This window comes from Ixodes scapularis, unplaced genomic scaffold (genome assembly GCF_016920785.2).
Source record: "Ixodes scapularis isolate PalLabHiFi unplaced genomic scaffold, ASM1692078v2 PGA_scaffold13__105_contigs__length_92229423, whole genome shotgun sequence".
NCBI lineage: Eukaryota > Metazoa > Arthropoda > Arachnida > Ixodida > Ixodidae > Ixodes > Ixodes scapularis.
Window position 1 is genome coordinate 89,747,095 of NW_024609839.1, and position 22,950 is coordinate 89,770,044.

The following is a 22,950-nucleotide window of genomic DNA, read 5'->3' on the forward strand; positions in this document are numbered from 1 at the left end:
TTTCCCTTTGAGTAACTTAAACAGCCTATGCTACCTAAGCTTCTTTTGCGTCCTAAGCACATAATGCAACCTAAGCAACATAAACGACTTTAGTCACTCAAATTAAAGGAGCACTAAAGTGTTTTTTGAGATCGTCTATTTATGGCGCAACCCCAATCAAGTCACTCTAAGCACCCTTAGAAAATCCAACATTACAATCGTGCGCTATACTTTAGCCTAATCAAATGCGATGAAGCATTGCGGCGCGCCCCTTTTTCTGAGATATCTAGAAAAAGGGGTGTGTCATGAATTTCTGGTCGTATTTCTAATTGCATAAAATGTGATGCGTGATCACAATTATAATTTCAGAGACGCAGGGCGCGCGTCGATTGAATTATTGCCGTAAAAACAAAATCTCAAAATTTACTTTAGTGTCGCTTTAATTAAGCAACTTAACCTTTCAAACCGAAATTTCGTGGACCGGTTCCTTCGATGATTTCGTTCAGGTAAGCGGTGACCTCCCCGAACGTTTCATGCAAAACCTTGCCGGGCAAAAGTGGCAGGGGGTGCTTTGTCGCGAACTCCATCTCTTGGCAGATGGTGGAAGCCCTCAGGGTACTTCCTCCGTTCTGAAGAAAGTTTTCCTGTGGATCAATGATGTCCGTTGTCCTGGTGGTGAATTTCTGCACAGTAATATTGCGAGGGTTACAAAATAGGATTCTATGTTTTCGTATAAATCCGAAATACTCCGAAAAACACCCGCCGGTCAGATTTTCGTTAATCCCGATTTATCGGATAAACACCGAGTTTTGAGATCACGATGTCATAAAAAAAAAAAAGTAAGAAACGTAGCAGCACGAATTTAAGCCAAGCATTAGCCAATGTCTTGCGATGGTCTTTTGGCCAATGCCCATATAGTGCCCATGCATCGGCCAATGCTTGGCCGATGGGTGATGGCCAGTGGCCAGTGGCCAAAGGCCAGAGAGAGGCCAGTCATCGGCCAATGGCTGGCCACTGGCCAAAGAACCATTGCCAGTGATTGGCCAATGATTGGCCAAATCTTTGCTTCTTGGGTCTACAAATTGTTTCGGTACAGGGTCTGAAAGTATGAGCTCCTATATTCTATTGGAGATGGTGGGAGGGCAGTTGGTGAGTTTGAATCACTATAGCATTTTACCCGATGCAGCAGGCAGAGTAGGTGAATGGGATGGAAAGGAAACAAGTTTCCCAGCTTCTAGGGCCAAAAGGTTTCTGATTTTAAGGTATGGGCGTCTTGTGAAGGAACACTTTTCTGGAAGTTTTATTCTGGCACAATTAGTAATATCAACGGCGAGGGCGCCAACGCCGAATTCATATATCACCCGATAGTTTTATTAAATTGAATTCGCCTTCATGACAGGATATTATTTTTAATAAATTCCAAAAAGCTTTGCATGTAGGACGAAAAAGAAACTCCGAAAAGCATCTCCGGAATTTTACATTAAATAAGTTCCGAAATCAAGAAACTCTAGTTATAATTAATAAAGTACCGGAATGTACCGGCTTCGATTGCGAACACGAAACCCAAGTTTTTGCTCCGCATAAAGAAACTCCCCATTGCAGAAAGCTGAACCTTTATCGAAATAAGACGCTAGCGTTGAGACAGAACGTCAGAGTTTGAGAACATGACGTTATCTGGATCAAATATTATCACAAATGACAGACGATGAGGCAGAAGAAAACGGAATGAACTAAAGATTTAATGGGGCGAACTTGTGACAGAAACGAAAAAGAGACGAACACACGTTGAGAAAGCAGCAGCGAGCCTGGACGACGGAAGCAGCAAGCGTCGGTACGTCGGCGTAACAGCTGGCTATCGCTAGAGATAACCTGGGAATGAATCGGCAATACAGCGATCGGCTCCTTGCCTACTATGCTTGTCATCTCGAATAGTCAACCTAGAATGTTCCGGCAAGAGCTCCCAGGAATCGAACGCGGTAACCACTCGGCCACCCATGTGCTCGCTCGCTTACGCGCGTGGCACTACTCCCCCTTTAAAGAGAGCATCGTCTCGATGCCAGGTAAAGGGGGAAAAAAACAAAAAAGTGAAAGCCGTTTACCACTCCCTGTAACGCCGAATTGGAGCGCAGCTCTTGAGGAGGAGGAGGGGAGGGTACTGAGGGCCACGTGTTCTCGGGGGGGGGGTCACGTGACCTCGGGGGTCACGTGCCCCCTCAGAGGTCACGTGACCTCGGGAGGGGGTCACGTGACTCCCCAGGTCACGTGACCCCCGGGTCACGTGACCAAAATTTTTCCGCTAGATTTAGCGGGGAAATTTTTTCCGCTAGATTTAGCGGGGAAAGTTTTCCGCTAGATTTAGCGGGGAAATTTTTTCCGCTAGATTTAGCGGGGAAATTTTTTCCGCTAGATTTAGCGGGGAAATTTTCCCGCTAGATTTAGCGGGGAAATTTTTTCCGCTAGATTTAGCGGGGAAAGTTTTCCGCTAGATTTAGCGGGGAAATTTTTTCCGCTACATTTAGCGGGGAAATTTTTTCCGCTAGGATTTAGCGGGGAAAGTTTTCCGCTAGATTTAGCGGGAAAATTTTTTCCGCTAGATTTGACGGGGAAATTTTCCCGCTAGATTTAGCGGGGAAATTTTTCCGCTAGATTTAGCGGGGGAATTTTTTCCGCTAGATTTAGCGGGGAAAGTTTTCCGCTAGATTTAGCGGGAAAATTTTTTCCGCTAGATTTGACGGGGAAATTTTTCCGCTAGATTTAGCGGGGAAATTTTTTTCCGCTAGATTTAGCGGGGAAATTTTTTCCGCTAGATTTAGCGGGGAAATTTTTCCGCTAGATTTAGCGGGGAAATTTTTTCCGCTAGATTTAGCGGGGAAATTTACCCATAATGCACCGCGCGGTTACGCCGACGGCGACGCCGACGCCGACGGCGACGGCGACGGCGACGGCGACGGCGACGGCGACGCCGCTCAAGCCGGGAACGGGCCCCTAAGAGCTGCGCTCTAAAACTAAAACAGAGCAAGGCAAAAAAATAATAATAGGAAAATAGGGAGGGTGGACATACACAGTTTTATCAAGCGTTGCGCTGGATCACAGTTCACAGTCTTATTGTGCGTAGTACGTCTTGAGGCGCACGACGTGAGCGACTTCAGGTCGTGGTGGGTGGCTTAGTGATTTTCTTGTTCCGTCGGGCCGCATCGACGAATGGGTGTCCACACTCACACCCTTCCTCCGGGCTGGAAGTGGACGTCCCTGCAACGAAGGTTGTAGCCGCCCGCGTCGACGCATTGCTGGTTTTGAATCAGGTGTCGGGCGAGCTGGCGGACTTCTTCGGCCCGTTGAGCAACCACCTGGGCCGGTTTGCTCATCTTGCGGTCGCGGCTGCGGCTGCGGCCAAGATTGATTTTTATGCCACGCGACGAGCTCCATGGGGACAAGGAAGTACCTAGCGTCCCTGCCTGATGGCAGAAAAGTCCGTGGCGCTTCGAGTACAAAAGTCTAATTTCGCCTGCAGAAACTGACTGCAGATGCTTTCAACTGAAGTCCAGTGTCTGACTGTAACCAAGGTATCCAGACGTCGGGTCGTCGTGACATTCTTGAAAGATCTCTCGAATGTCGGTCGGAACCACCTGCAGCCATGGCGAGTTGTTGTGCCCGAATTGCTTTTTGTAGAGTACACCTTGTCGAATGGCAAAGGTCGGCAGGGCTCGTGAGAAAGGGTACGGTACTCCCGCGCCCTTTTAGGTGCTCGATTAATGCGCGCAGCTCCGGATCGTCTCGTTGATGTCGTTCCATGTCGTCGGTGATCACTGCTCCTAGCAAGCACTCGTCGTCATCGTCGTCGCTGCTGCCGGAAGGTGTTTCAACAGGGGACCTGGACAGGCAGTCGGCGTCGCTGTGCTTGCGGCCTGACTTGTAGATTACAGTCATGGTGAACTCTTGTAGTCGGAGACTCCATGGAGCGAGGCGCCCTAAAGGGTTTTTAAGGTTCGCAAGTCAGCAGAGAGAGTGATGGTCTGTGACTGTGCGGAACGGGCTCCCGTACAAGTACGGCCGGAACTTCGTGATTGCCCAGACGACTGCAAAACATTATTTTTCAGTTGTGGAGTAATTTCTCCCCGACTTGGACAGTGTCCGACTTGCGTAGGCGATGACTTGCTCGGTGCTTTTTCGCACTTGAACCAGTACCGCCCCAACACCGCATTACTAGCGTCCGTGTGAATCTCGGTTTCCGCATCCCGATCAAAGTGTCCAAGAACAGGAGGAGTCTGGAGCCTTCGCTTCAGATCGTCGAATGCCTTCTGCTGCTCCTCGGCCCATTCTAACTTATCGGCGTCATTCGTGAGGTTTGTTAGCGGTTCGGAAATCTTTGCAAAATCCCGAATCAAGCTCGATAGTAGGCTCAAAATCCAAGGAACGTTCGCACGGTTTTCTTGTCTGTCGGCGCTGAAAATGCCGCGACGACGCTTGTTGTCGCTAGAGTGGGGGCAATCGGACATTTTTGGAGGATGTTTCCGACGGTTGTCTTTGGAAAATCCACCTACAGGGGTTGCCGAACATAGTTTCCCGACGAGTTAGGGCAGAAGAGCCCTCTCGGTGGGAAGTACGAAATGGCGACATGGGACGTCGTGCTGACGGCGAAAGGGATCTCCGGGGGGAAGCGGGTGCTGGTGGCGGCGGGCGATGCAGGTACTCCTTGATGTCCCGCGGTCATTCACCGCTCCTCGGTTGGTGTATGTGTGTGTGTGTGTGTGTGTGTGTGGGGGGGGGGGGGGGGGAGTCGTTCAGTGCGAACCCATGAACCTCAGCTGCGCCAGGTTGCTGGTGCGAGAACGTATCTGTGCGGCTTTTCTGTGCCTGCTGCACAAGTGCCATCTTTAACGCACTACGGCGCCTCCCACAGACTCACGATCATTTACGATTCAGCGGTTTTTATGATGTTCCAGCAAGAACATACCTGGCAGAATCTTTTTTTATTTTCTCTAAATAAAACATTAATAAACAAAATTAATTCGCCGACTTATCGTGACAGTTATTCTCCTATTCAATGTGCCACTGGCCGCATAACTAGACTGCACAAACATCAGTAGTCTAGGTTTCAAGGTTTTTTAAACAAATATATATATATTTTTTTTATTTATTTATTTATATGGAACTATTTATTACCTTCCACAAGGTAGACAGAAGCCGATTGTATGCAGCAGCATGATTCATCTTCTCTGAAGTTCTTTTAAGCAGCGCCTTAAGGTCGAGTTTCCCTGTGGACAAACGAACAAGAATCGGTTTCAATGCCACAATACGTTATCCCTTAAAAATGTCGCCCGAGTTCAAATCTCGGCTTTATAAAGCGAGTAGGACTATAGTTAAGACACTGCTCGCACCAGGAAGGCAAACACCAAACACCCGTTGGAAGGGGTACGAATGCTCTCAGGCTAGGTGGCGCGAGCTACCGCCCTATAAGAAGAGTATGGCAACAGCCATAGTCTCGTTTAACCATGTTAGACAGACCTTATCAGCAAACCTATAGTAAGCGCGATAAGCGTAATACACGGACTTGACAAAATATTCTGATCTAGATTTGCATCTCTACTGCATGATGCACGTTAAAGACGAGCAGTCGTACTGCCGTGGCTATATTTCCTATCAACAGCGCAAACCAGTGTCGCCATACCTCAAAGGTAGACCGGCCTTACAGTGTCTGAGGCCAACATCGAATTTGTTTGTTCTTAAAAAAAATGGCCGAATCCGACCAGGCGCCGGATACACATAACGTTACTCAAGGCGTGACGTTGAGAGGCAGCACGTAGTGCCAAGCGCGACCCTTACTTAAAAAAAGAAAGTATTGGTGTAGTGCAAATTACAGAAAATTACAGTGATAAAGTTTCAGGCATGTGGGTTGGAATTACTGCAGACATGCAAACTATTTCATATTTTAAGAGTTCTAAACTTCTCATATATTTGTGTGATAATTTTGTATTTCAATTCACGAATAATATGAATATTAGAGTGTCTACGTATTCAACCAAATGTATCTGAATGCTGTCAACGCATAACACAAGAACAAGATAGGGCATTCAAATGAGATTCGAAATACCAGAGGACGCAGTGGTCGTTGCTATACAAGAAGAACCGGAATTTATTCTTTGTATTTGTAGCTTTTACCATTCCTATTTTACCTGAAACCATCTTTGCGTAAACTCGTGTTTTTTCTGTTTTCTTTTTGAGATTCTGATTTTACCTTTGTACTACGACATCTTCTGTCTGAATATGTTTGCTTAGTCCAGTACACAGAATAGTAGTCTCCTAGAGTTGTTTACGCGCGTCTTCTGGTGTGTTTACCGCGTCCAAAAAAGGTGGTCCCTCGATTTCTGCTTTATGACGTCATGGAAGTGCATGTTGTCGAGGGCCGCGATCCTGGCGGCGTCCCAACGGCGTTGGTGGATGCGAGAGACGCCTGCTTCGCTGCAAGTCGCCCTCCAGCCTCACAGACCACAGAAGCTTCGGCAGACAGAAGTCGGGACACCGCGACGACAGCGAAGCTCGCGTTCGCTCCTCTTTTTTCGCTAACATTTTTAAAACCAACCGCCAGGATCGCGACATCTGACAGCACGACAGGCCAGTTTGCGTGACGTCATTTGTTGCGTCTGAGGGACCACTTTCGAACCTATGGGCGGGAGGTATAAGACGCTAAACACATCGGTCCAAGGCGCGTTCCAGGTACCGTAGACAAGGCATCCGTCAAAACTGTGTAAAAAACACGGTTTTTGCTGATGACTGCATTGATCGGAACTTGTTTGCTTCATACATTATGCTTCCAACAAGAAAGATTTTTTTACATCCTCATCTTGACGGAACCTTCATTCGACGAAGGCCTCACGCAGTATCTGCAAACTGTCTTTTGTATGGTGTAGTAGCAGTGTCAAAAGCGGCTAGAAAGTTCGAAGAAACAAAGTAGAAACGTTCCATGGGCCACGGACGGAGGGCCCCTTTTTGCCCTACTGCGGACATCGCAAAGAGCTCACCGTGTCTGTTCAGCGGCGACGAGTTCAGCGCGACGATTTCGAACGGGCAGAGGCACTCCATCTCGATGCTTTTGGTCAGAGAGGGCAGGGCGTCTTCGGCATCGCAGCCGGGCGACAGCGTGACGAAGATGTACAGCATCTTTTCTTCCTTCGAGAAGTGGGTCCGACAGGTTTCGACGGAAGGCGAGCGGAGCAGGATGGCTGTCGCGGGATCACCGCGCACCTTCCGGCCATTGTACTGGAAACTCGAGTCGTTCCTATGTAGGAACGTCAAGACGTTCCCGCATTTTTTCACTCGATCGCCAGAGTCTCGAAGAAGTACCGGGTCGACGTCTTGCCACGTCTCGTTGCCCACGAGACACCGGCGGTTGGTTCCACCTGAAATATCGAGTCCACAATAACTGAACGAACTAATCTTTTAGATAGATGACTGGATGAATGCCCTCCTTGAATCGGGCGGTGACTTGCGCCACCCAGCCAAATCGTATTGTCTAGCTCCAGATTGAATGATGTTAAGCGAGTTTAATCATTTTTAACCGTTATCCGCCCCTTAATTTTAGTCACCATTCCTCTAATTTTTTCAAGTAAGCTGCTTTACTTATTGAAAACGTTTTGATACACGGTGTTTCAGGTTCCTGAGGTAGTCAGCCTCGGATGGATGGATGGATGAATACGGCTGAGCCCTTTGGATCGGGCGGTAGCTTACGCCACCTAGCCATTTTGTTTTACCATTTAAGCTTAGAATATTTAAATGTGAAATCTATATTCACTCCGCAGTGCAAAGAAAGTGAGGCTATGAAACCCCCTTGCCATCAGTGGATAAGAAAATACCTAGTTTTCTCTCGATTTCTGCCACCATTCACTTAATCTTTGCTTGGTAATCTCCTCCTCGCGAATGGTCAGCGCCATCTACCGGCAAATCAGAAAGCGTGATTGGTGGCCTTCTAAAAACCTGTAACGAGACGTTTGTTTAAATGAAGACTTGGGAAAGTTGCTGAAACATTATCGACAGCAATAGAGAGCAGCTCTGTTGTCTGGTATTTTTATGCTGTTCCAGCCCCTAATAGCTATTACGTCTATACCACTGTTGCAAAAGAAGACGGAACATATTTGCGGCGTGTTGCAGTTAAAACACTTAGGTGCCCCCGGCTCCGTGCTGTTATTGACTGCTGATACCGTCCCATTACCGCCATTCACAATGGCGGACAACGCGCTTTACACCACCACGCACGCGCATAAACGACCGCCAAAAAGAAAAATACAAGAAAAGGCCACAGATAACCCTGGGAAAGGCTCATTGACCTATTTCGTGCGAAGCTTAGAGTAACCTGCGGGAAGACTGGAACCGATGTTTTGCTAAAAACATTTAGGAGCCGAGTATCTCAGAGAAACATCTGTCGGCAGTATTATCCAAGAGGTTCCTTTAATCGTCTTAGTACTAACTTGGACCGCCTTTTCTGTTTTGTTTGAAATGTCTCCAGTGAAGGGATCAAGTTGAATACAATAAATAATACCTATGAGTAAGCGAACGTACGATCGCTGGAATAATTTTCGGAGGAATTTATTTCTGAACGCGGTTAACAGTAAATGGCCCTAAAGTTATATCAATGCTCAACTTCATTGTTTGAAAAACAAGATGGTGTAAACGAAACGTAATACAGTCATGCCACTTTAATATCGACCACGTAAATATCGTACTCGTTATTACAATATTTTCGTGGACGAACTGGGAAAATATTATTTTTATTTCTCCTTATGATGAATAAGTCACACTACGAACCATATTTGATGGAAAAATGTCCATGTTAACCTGCACTATCTTAGAGTTTTTTCTGGATGTAAAGAATTCAAGCTCAGTTCTTCACCTGGCAAAATTAAAAAAAATCGTTTATTGAACCGATTGTTTAGATTTTTTGTGCTTTTTTGCTCTTTAAACGCCGGATTTTAACAAGTCCCTACATTCTTAATGGCACCGACCGGCATGACGATGCAAGTATTGTAAAACAAATTGCGGCATATATATAGATCGTAATATAGCAGAAGAATAAGCTCGAAGACGCCACGTTCTTTCACTCAAAAATGAGCCTATACTCGGAGACAACGTTTCTTGACGTTCCCAAGGTGAGGACTGGCGCTCACAGCTTCAATCAGCGCTCAAAAGGGAAGAGGGCACGCGTGCTCCTAGCTTTGACTGCACTGCCAAGAAAAGTTGCCCCCGAACATTGTTGTGGATGTTGACTGTACTTACTCTTAAAAAAGAAAAGCGGTTCCCAGCGTCTGGGAACCATATTTTAACTTGTACGATGGTACAACACTTACCGACGAAAAGCGTGCCTTCCCCTTCTTCAATGACTTCCCCTGAATCCTTCCGCACTTCGAGTAAGGTTCCATCTAACGGATCGCCGAGGGGGACAGCGCTGTGAATAGAGCGAACACCCTCTCAATCAGTAGGCCTCTTGCACTCGGACAGTGGGCGCGAGCGCGTCTAAAAGACGTGACCATGTAATCTTGGCTTCGACATCTGCAAGATGCCTTTATAATGGTGGCGCTGTAGCGTCCGATTATGCACGAGCCATGTTCGGATACAAGAGTCTGTCAGCGTCTGTTTATGGGCGTAAAAGGAAATGAAAATAAAATAAACAAAATGCACCCTAATGTTCTATCGAAACGCTAAGCAGGGCACTTTGTAGACTCTAACCAATATCTTCAATGTGCCCGACGTTTCGAAGCCTGCTCGGCTCCTTGATCACGGGTGACTCTATGTGGGCCCAAAGGTAGCAATATGTCGTTGTTTTCTTCTTCTCTCTCTTAGCATTGTTGTCTTGTTCTGTTTTTGTGTGTGGCACATCTTTGCCCGTGGATATAGCTGTTTGGCAGCGTTCCGGTAAATCGGTTCACATTGTGGTTAGTACATTTGTATGTGCCAAGATTCGAATAAGAGACGCTTTCTCCAGTTTCTTTCTCTATCGAGGATGGAACTGCTGTCAAAGCCGATGACGTGGCCGGTTTTCTGAGCTTTCCCGAAGAACTTTCCCGAACGCCTGCGCAGATATAAGTATGACGTAAAGAAGAAAGACATCCAAGGCAACGCGCTGGCGGAACATGCTCAGAAGACCGGCCACGTTATCGGCTTTGACAGCAGTTCTGTCCTCGATAGAGAAAGAAGCTGAAGAGAGTGTCCCTTCTTAGATACTTGGCACATACAAAGTACTAACCACAATCTGAGCCGACCCACCGGAACGCTGCCAAGCAGCTATATCCGCGAGCTAAGATGCGCTACTCACAGAAACAGAAGAAGAAAACAATGCTAAGAGAGATAAGAAGAAAACAACGACAGATTGCTACCCTTGGGCCCACACACAGTCACCCGTGATCAAGGAGCCGAGCAGGCTTCGAAACGTCGGGCACATTGAAGATATTGGCTAGAGTCTACAAATTACCCTGTCTTACTACTTACCTAACCAGGCAGAGTTCAGTCGAAATGTTTACTGTTAAACGTTAAGCATGTATTCCTTTTAGCTGCCATGTTCATGATTTTCTTTGATGGCGCCTTTCCGCAACGCGAGGGAGCGTACGAACGCGCAATCTGCTCCTCGTTGGCGTCCTGTCCTCACTTCGTCCTCGTCTTTGCTGCGCACGCACAAATCTTATACGAAGCGACCTAAAATATTCAATTTGGCTCGCGAGGGGCGCTGCTGAAAGCGCGAGAGCCACAAGCCGTCGAGAAGCTGAGGAAGAGGAGAATTGGGGCGCGCGCAAGGACGCCGGAACGTCGAACTCTGATTCGAACAATTAGTGGGGAGACCACTCCTTATGCAGTGCACTCGGCATCTCGAAACTTTGACCTGGAATGTTGGCGACTGACTAGACGAGGATCATCCTGGTCTTCTTATCTTTTACACTCGGTGTGAGAGGAAACACGATATGGTTTAGATGCAAGGAGAAGCGTCCCTTCTCTGTCATGCGCGCGGATATCTAACTCGCTCGACGTTAATATTCAGCTTCTTCGCTATTGGGGGGCTTACTTAGAACTAATGAATCTGTAGGATGTTTTATCAGTGCGATGCCTATAAATAGAAACAAAACACGCACCCATATTGCGAGCCAGAAAAAACCAAGTTCGGGAATTCGAACGCTTATGTGGGAGTCAAAATAACTTCTCCTTCATTACAACTGTCAAGTGCAAAATGAAAAAGAGGGCCCGACGCTGGTTTGATGTCATGTTCTAATTCCCGCCGTAGTTTTAGCAGATCTGCGTGCATGTTATGATTTGTGCCAGCCAGTATGGCATCGCACTCAAATACAGATCGTTCTTAGAAACCTGGTGAGTTTTCTTTAGCCTGCTATGTTCCAAACATTTACTACATCAAAATCGGATCATTGTGAACACGATTTCAACTGTTGGAGACGGCAAACTTCAGACATTCCTTGTACGATCGTCATCCGTTCGTCGTCTGCAAAACGCATCTCGTATGGACGTATCAGTATGGCAATTAATGTTAAAATATATCAAAAGAGGTTTCGAAAACTCTAAAGCAGAAGAGTGATAGTTTAATGCTGCCCGAGGTTTGTCCGTGTGTGTGCGCACGCATTTGAAGAATCAAATAATGTCACCGATCGCATATTTTTTGGGTAATCCACTTCCAAGTACTTAGTTACCGAAAAGCACGGGACATTCACACACTTTCGACTGCTTACAACTGTACAGGCTAAAGAGTGGTTTTTAAAGGGATACTGAACCAAAGAATTTAGTGCCCATAATAAGTGGCGCACGTTCTTTCCACCAGCCGGCAGCCGCCGGTGTGCGCCAGCACACGCAACAAAAATGACGTCACAGACCTCCATTCGCGGTTGAGATGACAGTGAAATGCATGGGCTTCGGACTAAAGGAGAATAAAGACAGGCTTTTCATCTCTACAAGTGAAAGCTACGTGCTTGTTAGACCAATTCATCGCTTACTTTTTTCACCAGGCACCACTGTGTAGATGAAATACTTGTCTTTATTCTCCTTTGGTCCGAAGCCCATACGTTTCACTGTCATCTCAACCACGAATGGAGGTCTGTGACGTCATTTTTGTTGCGTGTGCTCGAGCACACCGGCGGCTGCTGGCTCGTGGAAAGAACGTGCGCCACTTATTATGGACACCAAATTCCTTGGTTCAGTATCCCTTTAAGCCGTTCCTCACGGTTTACCACCGGCTCCGAAGCAGCGCAGCCGGTGCTAGGCCGCCACAAGACACTTAAATACCGGCTTTGTTTAACCACTCATTCACACTGGAATCGGATTCGCGTTTGCAAAGCGGTTGCGGACGCGGTTGTATAAAGATACAGTACAATCGCACGCGCACTGGATGACAACAAGTGCGCGTGCATTTCTACTGGATCTTTATACAACCGCGTTCGCAACCGCTTTGCAAACGCGGATCCGCTTCCATTGTGGATGAGCGGTTAGGCGGTCGGAGTCAAACGCAACTGTGTGACTGGGCGTTAACACGCAACCGTGCCTCCGCTTCTGCCCCACCACATGTACACACTTTTGCGTAACATAACAGTACAATGGACGACCGGTGGCTGCTAGTTAAGCATTGCAGTAAACCCAGTGCGGCATTTAATATGATGACGAGTTTATTCCTATTGCCAGATGCGTAGTGAAAAATCTGCTATATTGACAAAGCTCTCGTCAACTTTCAAAAAATATAATGTAATAGTACTACCGCTTAACACTTCACAAAATTATTGCCGTTGCCGATCTATGTCGGCATCCTTCAAAAGTTTCCTGGATTACTCCTGGTGAAAGAAGTTTTTTACTGTTTCCAATAGCTAAGAGAAATACACCCTCATTTGTTTCGCTAATTTTTTTTCGACCTTCAAAATGTTCGGAACTTTTGCATCCCTAATTGTACGTCACGTACGAAACTGCCCTATACAAACCTGCTGAAGCACTGCTGAGGAAATTGTTCAGGAAAAAAGTGCTTACATACCCATCTGTTCCGAAATCAATTTTTTGGCAGGTGGCAAAACACGACACCTCGGTGATGCCGTACAAGTTGAACAACTGCGTCGCATTTCCATTGCTCTTCCAGCGCTTGAGCACGCTAACTGAAGGACACTCTTCGCCTCCCATAGCAAGGATGCGAAGACTCGTGTCCTGGGACAGCAGGGATTTCTTCAGGAGGTCGGCTCTGATGGTGAAGAAGAAGCTAGGAGTTGCCTGCGCGGAAATGGCAAGTTTAATAGAGCTTTAGTTCTATAACCCTGAAACTCTTAAGCAGCGCCTGGCAAAAGTATTCTAAAAATGTATCCCGGGATAGCAAATACTGAGATACGTGTATTTTCAGGCCAAAATACAAATACTGAGGTAGATTTTTTTACGGAACAAGATATGCATGAGGTGCTTTTACAAAAGTGTGAAAAAAGTGTCCAGGAATACTGATACAGATACATACTGAATATATTTTTTCCCCTAACGAGGCCATGCTGCGCGAATGGATATAATGACGAAGTGCATTTCAAACAACCTCATTTGGATAGCAAGTATGAAATATTAGCGAAATAGAAACACTCAATTCGTCAAGCGATACAAATGTTTGTTTGAGCAGAAAACGAATTTGCTAACTTTGAAAGTGAACTACTTAAAGGAGCGATGCAACAATTTTTGTACTGTGCACAAATACCGCTTAAAACGGATCCCTGACGTTAACGACCTATGAAACACGCGTTCGTTTTTCACCCCACGCAATAGAAATCCCAGAAAAAAATTTATGAAAAATGAGCAGCGCTCACCCCCTCAACTCGCAGCCAGAACAAGCGGCCACGTGATCTGGAGCCGGTTATATGCCGCCAGTGTTGATCAAAGCCACGCGCTGGTGTTGGCAAAGCGCAGGACACGCGCTGAGTTCCAGACATTGTTATGGCTCGGCTGTTGTCGTCGTTGCAGCGATTGGACACGGGTCACAACCCGAATGCTTCTCGAGCTAGCAATTGTCACGAGCCCAAGTCGAGTGCCCACGCAATGCTCGGGTCCAATCTATGAACCGCATTCAAATATCGTCACTTGGGTGTACTGCGATCCCCGAGTTACGTCATCAAATTTTGCAAAGGAGAGATTGAATGAAAATTATCGCTTTTGTCCTTGAAACTACACCGCAACAAAGGAGTTTCTTGGCCAATGGCGTTGCGTGTGAGTATCCTTGAGTCCCAGGTGTGCCAGTAAGCTCGTGTGGAGAGAAAAACATTCCAATTGAATCTCGTTGCACAGCTGCTTTAAACAGTAGCATCATTCAAAGGGCCAATCACCACGGCACCGACGATTTCGTCGCAATACCAGAGTAGCGAGAAGAAAAAAAAAGCCTCTCTACCGGTGCCGAAATGTATAAATACCACCTTGATGGAAGGGAAATTCTGGAGCATTGAGGCACCATTTCTGGTGTTCGACAAGGCAGCGAAAAACTTCCGCCCTCACATTTTTGTGGTCTGATTTTGCTAAAAAGGACGAGGAATCATTTTCTTCGGAGTCGCAGAAGACGTTGACGTGGTCTGCCCGAAATGAGCCCTGCTTTGCCTCCTTTCCTATTGGGAACATTAATATTTTCATTTTGTCCGATAACTTTGAAATGCTAGGGTGCGTCGTAAAATTTGGTCTTAAGTTCTTCCGAGTAACCCTGGAGAGGGGGGGGGGGAGGGCGAGAAAAAGATATTTAACAAGAAAGCGGGCCCACGGAATCTACAGGAAACGAGAGACCTGGGAAAAACGATTGAGCCAACTGATCTTTCTTCGAACGACTTTTTTTTTCTTTCAAGTTTGTTGATTCCTTTGTGCAATGTGCAAGGCAATCTCTCTCCCCCCTCCCCCGACACAAACACACACGTTTAGGTGATGTTATATGGCGGTTTCAGATGACAAATTTTGAAATTCTAGAACCCTTTGCACCAGTAAATGTTTCACAAGAAATGCATCGAAATAATTAAGCCTGGCTAAGTATCGCGAAAAAATTCATGCCCCGTAAAAGTACTTCACCATTGAGATACAAATACATTTCTGAAATGTTTCTCAATGCAGAGATGCAGATACTCAAAAGTATCTGGAAGATGAAAAAATATTTGACTCCAACCAATAATTAAACTCGGACCCAACGTTTCAAAACCAGTTCGGTTTCTTCTTCAGGGGCGATTGATCTCGTGCGTGGGAGCAGCCTCGTCTTCTTTGGTGATACGAATATTTTCTAATCGCGCTTCCGCCTTGCCATCCAGTCTTTTTCTAATCACGTGTCGTAGTCCGCTCACATAAACAGATGGTAAGGTACCCATAGATCTGTTGATGTTTCCTGGTGTATTTTGGATGTGCCATGATTCAAGGTGATGTCTTTTTCGGAGATTGGTTTCAACATCAAGAATGGACGCGTTCGCGAAGTCTATCGGATGGTCAAAGGTGTCACAGTGCTCCGCAAGAGCACTGCGTTCTCGGTCGAATTTGCGTACATCGTTCTTGTGCTGGCGTAACCTTTCTATGAAGTTCTTTGTTTCGCCGATATAAGATGCAGGACATTTTAAGCAGGGGATCCGGTAAACAATTCCCGGTGCTTTTTCCTTCGGGGGGCGATCTTTTGGTCTTGGCATGAACCGTCCAAGAGTGGATACCGGTTTGTGAGCCACGTGAATGCCTTGTTTTGCAAGCACCCGTGATAGTGCTTCGCTAGTACCCTGAACGTAGGGAACGCTGATGCGCGTGATGTTGGGTTTGAAACGTTGGGTCCGAGTTTAATTTTTGGTTGGAGTCAAATATTTTTCCATTATCACTTCCCAACCAGACAGACGTCTGTCGAAGATGTTTACCTATCTGGAAGATGATATTGTGATATATTTGTATCGCGATACTGCTGCCCTGCTTTCAAGTTTGGGGAGTACCTCTGGTGAGCAAAATAGAAAAGCGAGTTTGGTCGCGTTTTGGCTGTGCGTAGTTGCGCTTCGCCACGTTGCTCGCGTACGCTAAACCGGCAGGATTTTTTTGATCATACTGGTGGACATAAATATGTCAACGAGAAAGAAAGCTAGAAGAAAAACATTTTTATTGCTTAAATAAGACTAAAAGAAAAAAGCTGCATTTGTTATAATTTACACATTGTTGCTTCTTTCGGACGTCACCACGCTGATGCTGACAGCCTGACCAGGACTCGCGCATAACCGAACGCTGCCTCGCCGCTTAATGATCGATGCAAGCATTACATGTCCGCATCTATTGTGCCTCGAAGGCATCCCCGACTGGTGTGGTCATCCAACACTAGCCAGAAGACAAGGCTGGGACATCCCTTCCAAACGCCATCAGTAGTGAACACAAGCATCGCCGCCTAGAGTAGGTAACAACTCAATAACGGAGTGAAAAATGCTCCTTAATGGAAATGCCAATCTTCCGCGAGGAAATCAGTCATTCACGTCTAAGCGTGTCCTTGACGTCATGATTTTGCGAACCAATCCCGTTTTCGTGATCCCGTTTTCGTGATCAGAAATGTTTTCAACAACTACAAGGAGTTCAATATTAACGTTGCAGTAGCATTGTACACTGCACCTTTTGATTTAGAGATAACGGCTTTTGTTTTACTTTAATTTATTTTTTATAAATTGGAAACTGTTCACAAACTAAGCTTCTCTAAGTTGATTTTTGCATCGGCAACCCAACCTATCAACATTGTTGCCTAGAAACAGATATTCTAGTATCGTCGGCATAAATGACAAATCGGGTATTACTTGCAATGGCGACTATATCTTTTAGAAACAAATTAAAAAGCTGTCGTCCGAAAACAGCACTTTAAGGTACTCCTTCCGCACTAGTTTCAGTACTGAAAGAAAAACCATTTATTTCAACTGTTTGCTGCTTATACAGCATTGAAATATTGCAAAAGAATGCCCTCGAATTCCATAAAAATTAAGTTTTTATTGTTGAATTTTATGATTCAGCCGGCCAAAGGCTGTCGAGAAATCAATAAAAGTCCCCAAAATTACAATTTTGTTTTCGGTATTGCTTAGGAGTATTTATTTTGGCTGTAGAGAACCCAGTTCTGTTGACCGACTTTCTCGGAAGCGATATTGAAAATAAGCAAGTATCGCATTTTTTCACAATAAATGTTAAGTCTTCCATGTAGAGTCTTCTCGAAGCCTTCAAAAAAAAAAATAAAAAATTAACTGGCAAGATTGAAATCGGTTTTGTAATTCCACATAATATTTCTATTTCCGGACTTATATAAAACAGATACCTTCGCAATCTTCATAGCCCTAAGGAAAACACCAGACCAGAGCATCAAATTAAAAATATGCGTGAGACAGGGCGTAATACTGTCAATCACGTATTTTACCAGCTGCACCTGTATTCCACAAATCGATACTTTTACTGTTCTTAAGGTTTAAAAACGCCCAAAGTACTTCATTCTTATCGGTATAAAATAAGAAGTAATTTTCTGCGATGCTTTGAGTTAAGCAGAAGCCACCACTTGCTAATTGAACGGGAGAAAATAGATCCGTAAAATAGTCACGGAATGTATTTCCTAAATTTACCCCAGTCAACGTATTTCCTTCAATTACGAGTTCTTTGATAAAGTTTTCTTGACCGTTTTGCTCTAAAATAATATTAATGATTCTACAGATAACGTCACTTCTATTTTCGTTCACATCGCTGCGGCGATATTTCAGAGGACATTCGTGGACAACTCCCTTCGTGCGAGGTGTGCGGACGGTCCTTGTTTCTGATACCAGCGCAAGCTCATCCAGTCCCCGTTCTGGTCCAAGAGTTCCCCGGCCAAGATGTGTGTAGTTCTAAAAATCTCCGCAACCTGCACGTCGCCTCGCAAAGGACAGAGCACCAAACCTCTCTTCAAGGAGCAAACCTTCTAAAGCACATCTTTCAGGAACGAACATCTACCGGTGTTAATTGCAGGACACCTTTGTTAAGTTTTGCTGCACCAAAACATAAAGTGACAATATAATGCTTGACGCACATGCCAGTCTAAATAAGAACTATATTTCGCTTGTTGGCGACCCAGTTAACGTAACGCATTTTCTTGTTAGTAAATCTTTCTTTTAAATTTTCAGGCTGTCGCTAAAAAAAGTAAATGATGATGAACACGGATATATTAAGACTAACCATTTTGATCAATGTGCGATACGAGTCTCCTTTTTGCGACATTTTTCTTCCCAACTAAGTGAAAGTTAAGAGCGGTTGTCTCGTGTTTAGTTCTGCCTGTCCTTTGTTTTTGCGCGGAGACTATGGATTGAATACGTACAGATGAGTAGCAGATTACTGCTGCGAACATCTACGCAGCAATCATCAGAAAAGGCATATTTACCTGCAGGACGCTGACTTTGTGGGCCGTCACAAGTTTAACAATCTCTGAAGGTGTCTCCCCGATAACATCGGACGGGAGGAGTAGGGTCGCTCCCGATGTCAACGCCAAGAACATTTGTATCACAATGGGATCGAAGGTCAGAGGACACGGCCCGCAAATGACGTCCTCCGGTGTGATGTTGCAAATCTCCCTGCAGAAACAATATTTTGTTTTTAAAGCGGAAAAATGAAAGACCGTGTGGAAAAAAGTTCGTTAAGCCGCCGCTCATAACAACACGCTCTTTAGACATGTTTGGAGCGCACATGTTTTAAACATGCCCGAGTCCTGTGCGCAGATACTAATTCTATAATCGTGTTTCTTAGCGAACACTGCGTTTTTTATGATGTGTTAGCTATGTTACTGTGTTTTAACAGAGCTGAGTAGACGTCGTCAGAACGGTGAGAACTCGAGCCACCAATTTTGGTTTAATATTTTTCTCCACCCCTTAAAACCGGATACCAATTGACGTCATGGTCGAGTTAAGAAATGCATGAACGTAATCTAGAACGTTTTATTTACAGCGTGCAAGGGAGTTTTCTTTAGCATAATTTCGAAACAAGTTTGGTGGGAAATGCATTTTGCGTTATAAACAGACAGCGGTCTGAATGCAATATGTCGTATCGATCTCACTTTTAGAAGAGGTCATCTTCAATCTAGCTTGTTCAAACGTATTAGGGGCGAGTAGAGATAAATTATGAAAAAAAAGAGGTTACACACAAGTTCATGCGTTTTGTGATAGCTAGAATTTACGAACGGAGTGATATTTTTCTCGTTATTTTGTTTACTTGTTTTAGCGAGAAATTGAAAGCCATGTTTCAGTTCTGTAAATATAAAAAAAAAAAAAATTGAACCATCATAAATAATAGACTTGAAGGCTTTTTTTTTATTAAAAACAATGTCATAATCTTAGGCGACTATGAATTTCAAGGCATAGGTCTACAAAGCAAGCTTTTCTTGGCATCAAAGGTAAAAGAATTTCGAACATTGAAAATAAAATATACACTGTGGGAATCCTTCTTGACCTAAAGAAGGCTTTTTATGCAGTGCAGCACGTAATAATATTGCGGAAGCTTGAGAAATATTGCATTTGTGGTGTAGCGCTAACACTAATAAAGAGTTATTTGCCTGATCGTTATCAATTTGTCAACGTCAATAAAAGACCCTCCTCCAAGATAGAAAATACAGCATGGTGTTCCCCATGAATCCACCCTACGCCCCTTATTATTTCTGATATACATAAATGATTTAACAACGATACCCGGTCTGCAGGAAGTAATTATGTACGCTGATGACTCAAGGATATTTTTAGTGGCTTAACAAAACAAAATGTTGAAACCACAACAAACTTTTATCCATTAAAGCTCTTACAATGGCTGCAAATGAATAAACTTCAACTGTACACAAACGAAACTAACTACATAATCTTTGAACAAGACTGAATCCATAAACTTGAAATTTAAACTCGATATTGGAACAACAGAATGCGCGAAAATTTCCTGGTGTTTTGTTCAGGGAAGATCATTCTTGAAATAGCCATATTGCCGAGGTAAATGCCGATTTGTGTAAAACTGTTGGCATTATGTTTAAAATACAAAAAATAACTGTTCCGCTCTGGCTACAAACGAATATATATTTTACTTTATTTCACTCCAAATTAAATTAAACAATTTTAATATTGGGTACGACAACCACTTTAAATTAGGAGAAATTATTAACCGTACAAAAAGTTGTAAGAATGAACGAAAACTACATTTGAGATTATAGAAACTTGCGCACTAATCCACTTTTTCTTAAACATAATATGCGGAAGGTCAATCAGATATATTATTTTCAACTGCTGCAAATAATCCATAGAAATAAATCCTACCTGACACCAGATGATGAACAATCAGCAGTGTATAACAGTGTACGAAACGCTAATTATCTAGTATAAGACTTAACTATGGGCGAAAAACTTTCACTTTTCAAATCGCAACCTTCCTAAGTCCCGAGGAGTTCGAAATTAATTATCAAGTGCCTATACCGCAGTTTAAACGAAATATTATAGAGAATCTTGCTGCCAGTGATTTCGTTTTCTGTGAATGTTGTTTTGAGGTTTTTACTCTGCTGGAAATGAGTATTGCATCGAGTGCCGTATACCATGTAAATTTATAAACACCTGAAGGCTTCTGAGTTTTTTTTTGTGCCTCTTAGATTATATCGTAAACTTGCCATATTTCCATGTGTGCTTATCGCTTATGTGTCGACATTTTTCTTGATTGTGTAGATGTTATTTTCTTCGGTACTTCTTGGTTCTCATTTCAATTTGATATATCTGTTGAACATTTACCTATATTTGTTTGCACTTTAATTATTTTTTTTTTATTCAAGGACATTATTGTTGAAAAAGTTATTGTACGCTAGTATGACTCGTAGACTAGTATGACATTTTTTTGTGCTTATTTGTGCTTTCTGTATAGACTTTTATAACTCATATTGAAAGTGTTTGTCTTGTGTTCACTTTGTTCTTATGTCATGTGTTGTACGCCAAGAGGGGGCAAAGGCCTTGCACTCTTTTTGCCTTGAGCCCCCTCTGCGGACCAAATCCGCAGAAAGAAATAAAGAATGAATGAATGTGTGAATGAATGAACAAAACGCGCGAAATACTGCCTTTGGTAGGCTGCCTGCTCAACTTGCAGGTTATGCATCGCGTGGCCTGGCTCCGATAGAGAGCCTGGGAGGATTTCAATATTAGTTTTTTTCATAAGCTTCATTTGCCTTTTTTCTCTTTAGCTACTTTGAATTCAGAGATAATGCATAGCATGTCGGGAAGATTAAAACCTGAGTATTTCAAGAATGTGTTTTCTTTGGGAATCTAAAAAAAGTCGCCGGTACTTGTGGTAATCATTTCTACACTCTTAATACTTGTTCAACTTAATCGCTTACTCAATCAGTCAGTAAAAGCAGCACTCTATAGAAAAAGCATTGAGATGGGAGAGTACTATTACCTCAAGTGAAGCACGTTGGGTACGATGCAAGAGTGGGGCACCTGCACCGTCTTTGGTTCTCCAGTTGATCCCGAAGTCCACATTGTGTAAGCCATCTCCGGATCCGCCGACCTTTCTGAAGCCTTGGTGTCTGTAACGGTGCCGAGACACTTTGCGAGGACATGGGTCTGGTTCAGCACCTTTCCTAGGACTTTCCATGAGCCACTCTTTGACAAGGGGCTCTGAAAGTTGGAAACTGTGAGTTATTATCTCTCAGCTAGGGATGCTGAGAACTTCGGTTGAACCCGAGGTTCTAACCCGAGGTTCGACGATATACCTCAAAGTTCGACTGATTCGGCTATCTTTCGAACATTGGGCAAAAGTCGATGTTCGACTTCTTAAACGATGTTGCCCGGCATTGAAATAAAAAATGACTTTTAGAAACAAAAATGTATCAATCAAATAAGTCGTATAAAATGTTAGCTAATTCAATTACAATCATGCATCATTAATACGGACCCCTTTCATATGGAGACCTCGCTATAAAGACCACATTAAGGAGTTCTCGATTTGGGGGCCCTAACCCTTGGGCGCCTCATACCGTTAGGGTCGTCGTATTGCGCATGCCCAGTGCAACTCCCCAGGTTGCTCGGGGCATCCATAGCGCCGGGGCACCCGTTTCTAAAACTCTTTATTTTCGGGGACGAAGTGAGCGAATACTTACATTTTTATTTTGTTATTACGTGCACCTCGTGTTATGGACACATTCTGAGGGAACTGAGGCGCCCATATTAACCAGACAGTGCTGTATCTCTTTGATCTATGACAAGTTACGAGTGCAGCTAGGACAAGCTCCTCCCACAAAGCCCTCCGCTCTTTCCACTTTAGTAGAGCGAAGGCTGGAGAGGAGGAGAAGATGGGACACGCCTCCTCTTTAGCGTTCGCTCCGCTAATGCGGAAAGAGCGAAGGGCTTTGTAAGAGGAGCTTGTCCTCCACTCTTAAGGCTGGTTTGCGCACTGGCATTTGCTTTACACCAACTTTTCGCAATCTCTTACGGCGAGGGAACAAACTGTTTGCGAAATCAAGTGTTCGAATTGTCTATGAGAAATAGTTCGATGTAACCTTGCGAAAAGTGCTTCAAGCAAGTAAAAAAAGAATAATATCCGAAGGAATAAGAAATTTACCAAACATTGCAAGTGTTCCGCGGCCACCCAAGATATGGCGCTAGTGTGTTCTCTTTTCGTAAGGTATCTCAAGATGTTGTAAGGCACTCGGGCGTACGCTGTCGCGTGTGTGTGGCCAGCCTTTACCCGCCTATAACCTCAACTCGGTGCGTGCTTTGGGCAAGAAGGCCGAATACCTGGCTGAAGAGGACTTCCTCGGCGAGCAGAAGCGACACCGGTATGGACTCCTGGAGGTTTTCGAGGCTCTCTACGGAGTTCTCCACATCAAGGCAGGCAAAGGAACAGGATGCCTTTAAAATCCTAATCGAAGAGAACCAGAAACGAGAAATGTGGTTACAGTATTAGGAGATATGACGCGCATGTAATGCTCATGAGGGTCCTCTGATTTCACCATCTCATTCAGAACTGCGGCTTTGTTATCTAAGAAAT

The 22,950-nt window shown here is 44.5% G+C and overlaps 1 protein-coding gene across 1 annotated transcript; it reads right to left on the reverse strand.

Annotated features, from left to right (window-relative positions):
• Positions 1-431: 431 nt before the first annotated feature.
• LOC121832904 (beta-alanine-activating enzyme-like) lies at positions 432-21,452 on the reverse strand. Its single transcript, XM_042289745.1, has 7 exons — positions 21,358-21,452; positions 18,332-18,521; positions 12,980-13,209; positions 9,318-9,415; positions 6,999-7,376; positions 5,143-5,234; positions 432-662 (listed from the first exon to the last, which is right to left on the reverse strand). The coding sequence occupies exons 1-7, from the start codon at positions 21,450-21,452 to the stop codon at positions 432-434; spliced, it is 1,314 nt and encodes a 437-aa protein (XP_042145679.1).
• Positions 21,453-22,950: the final 1,498 nt, after the last annotated feature.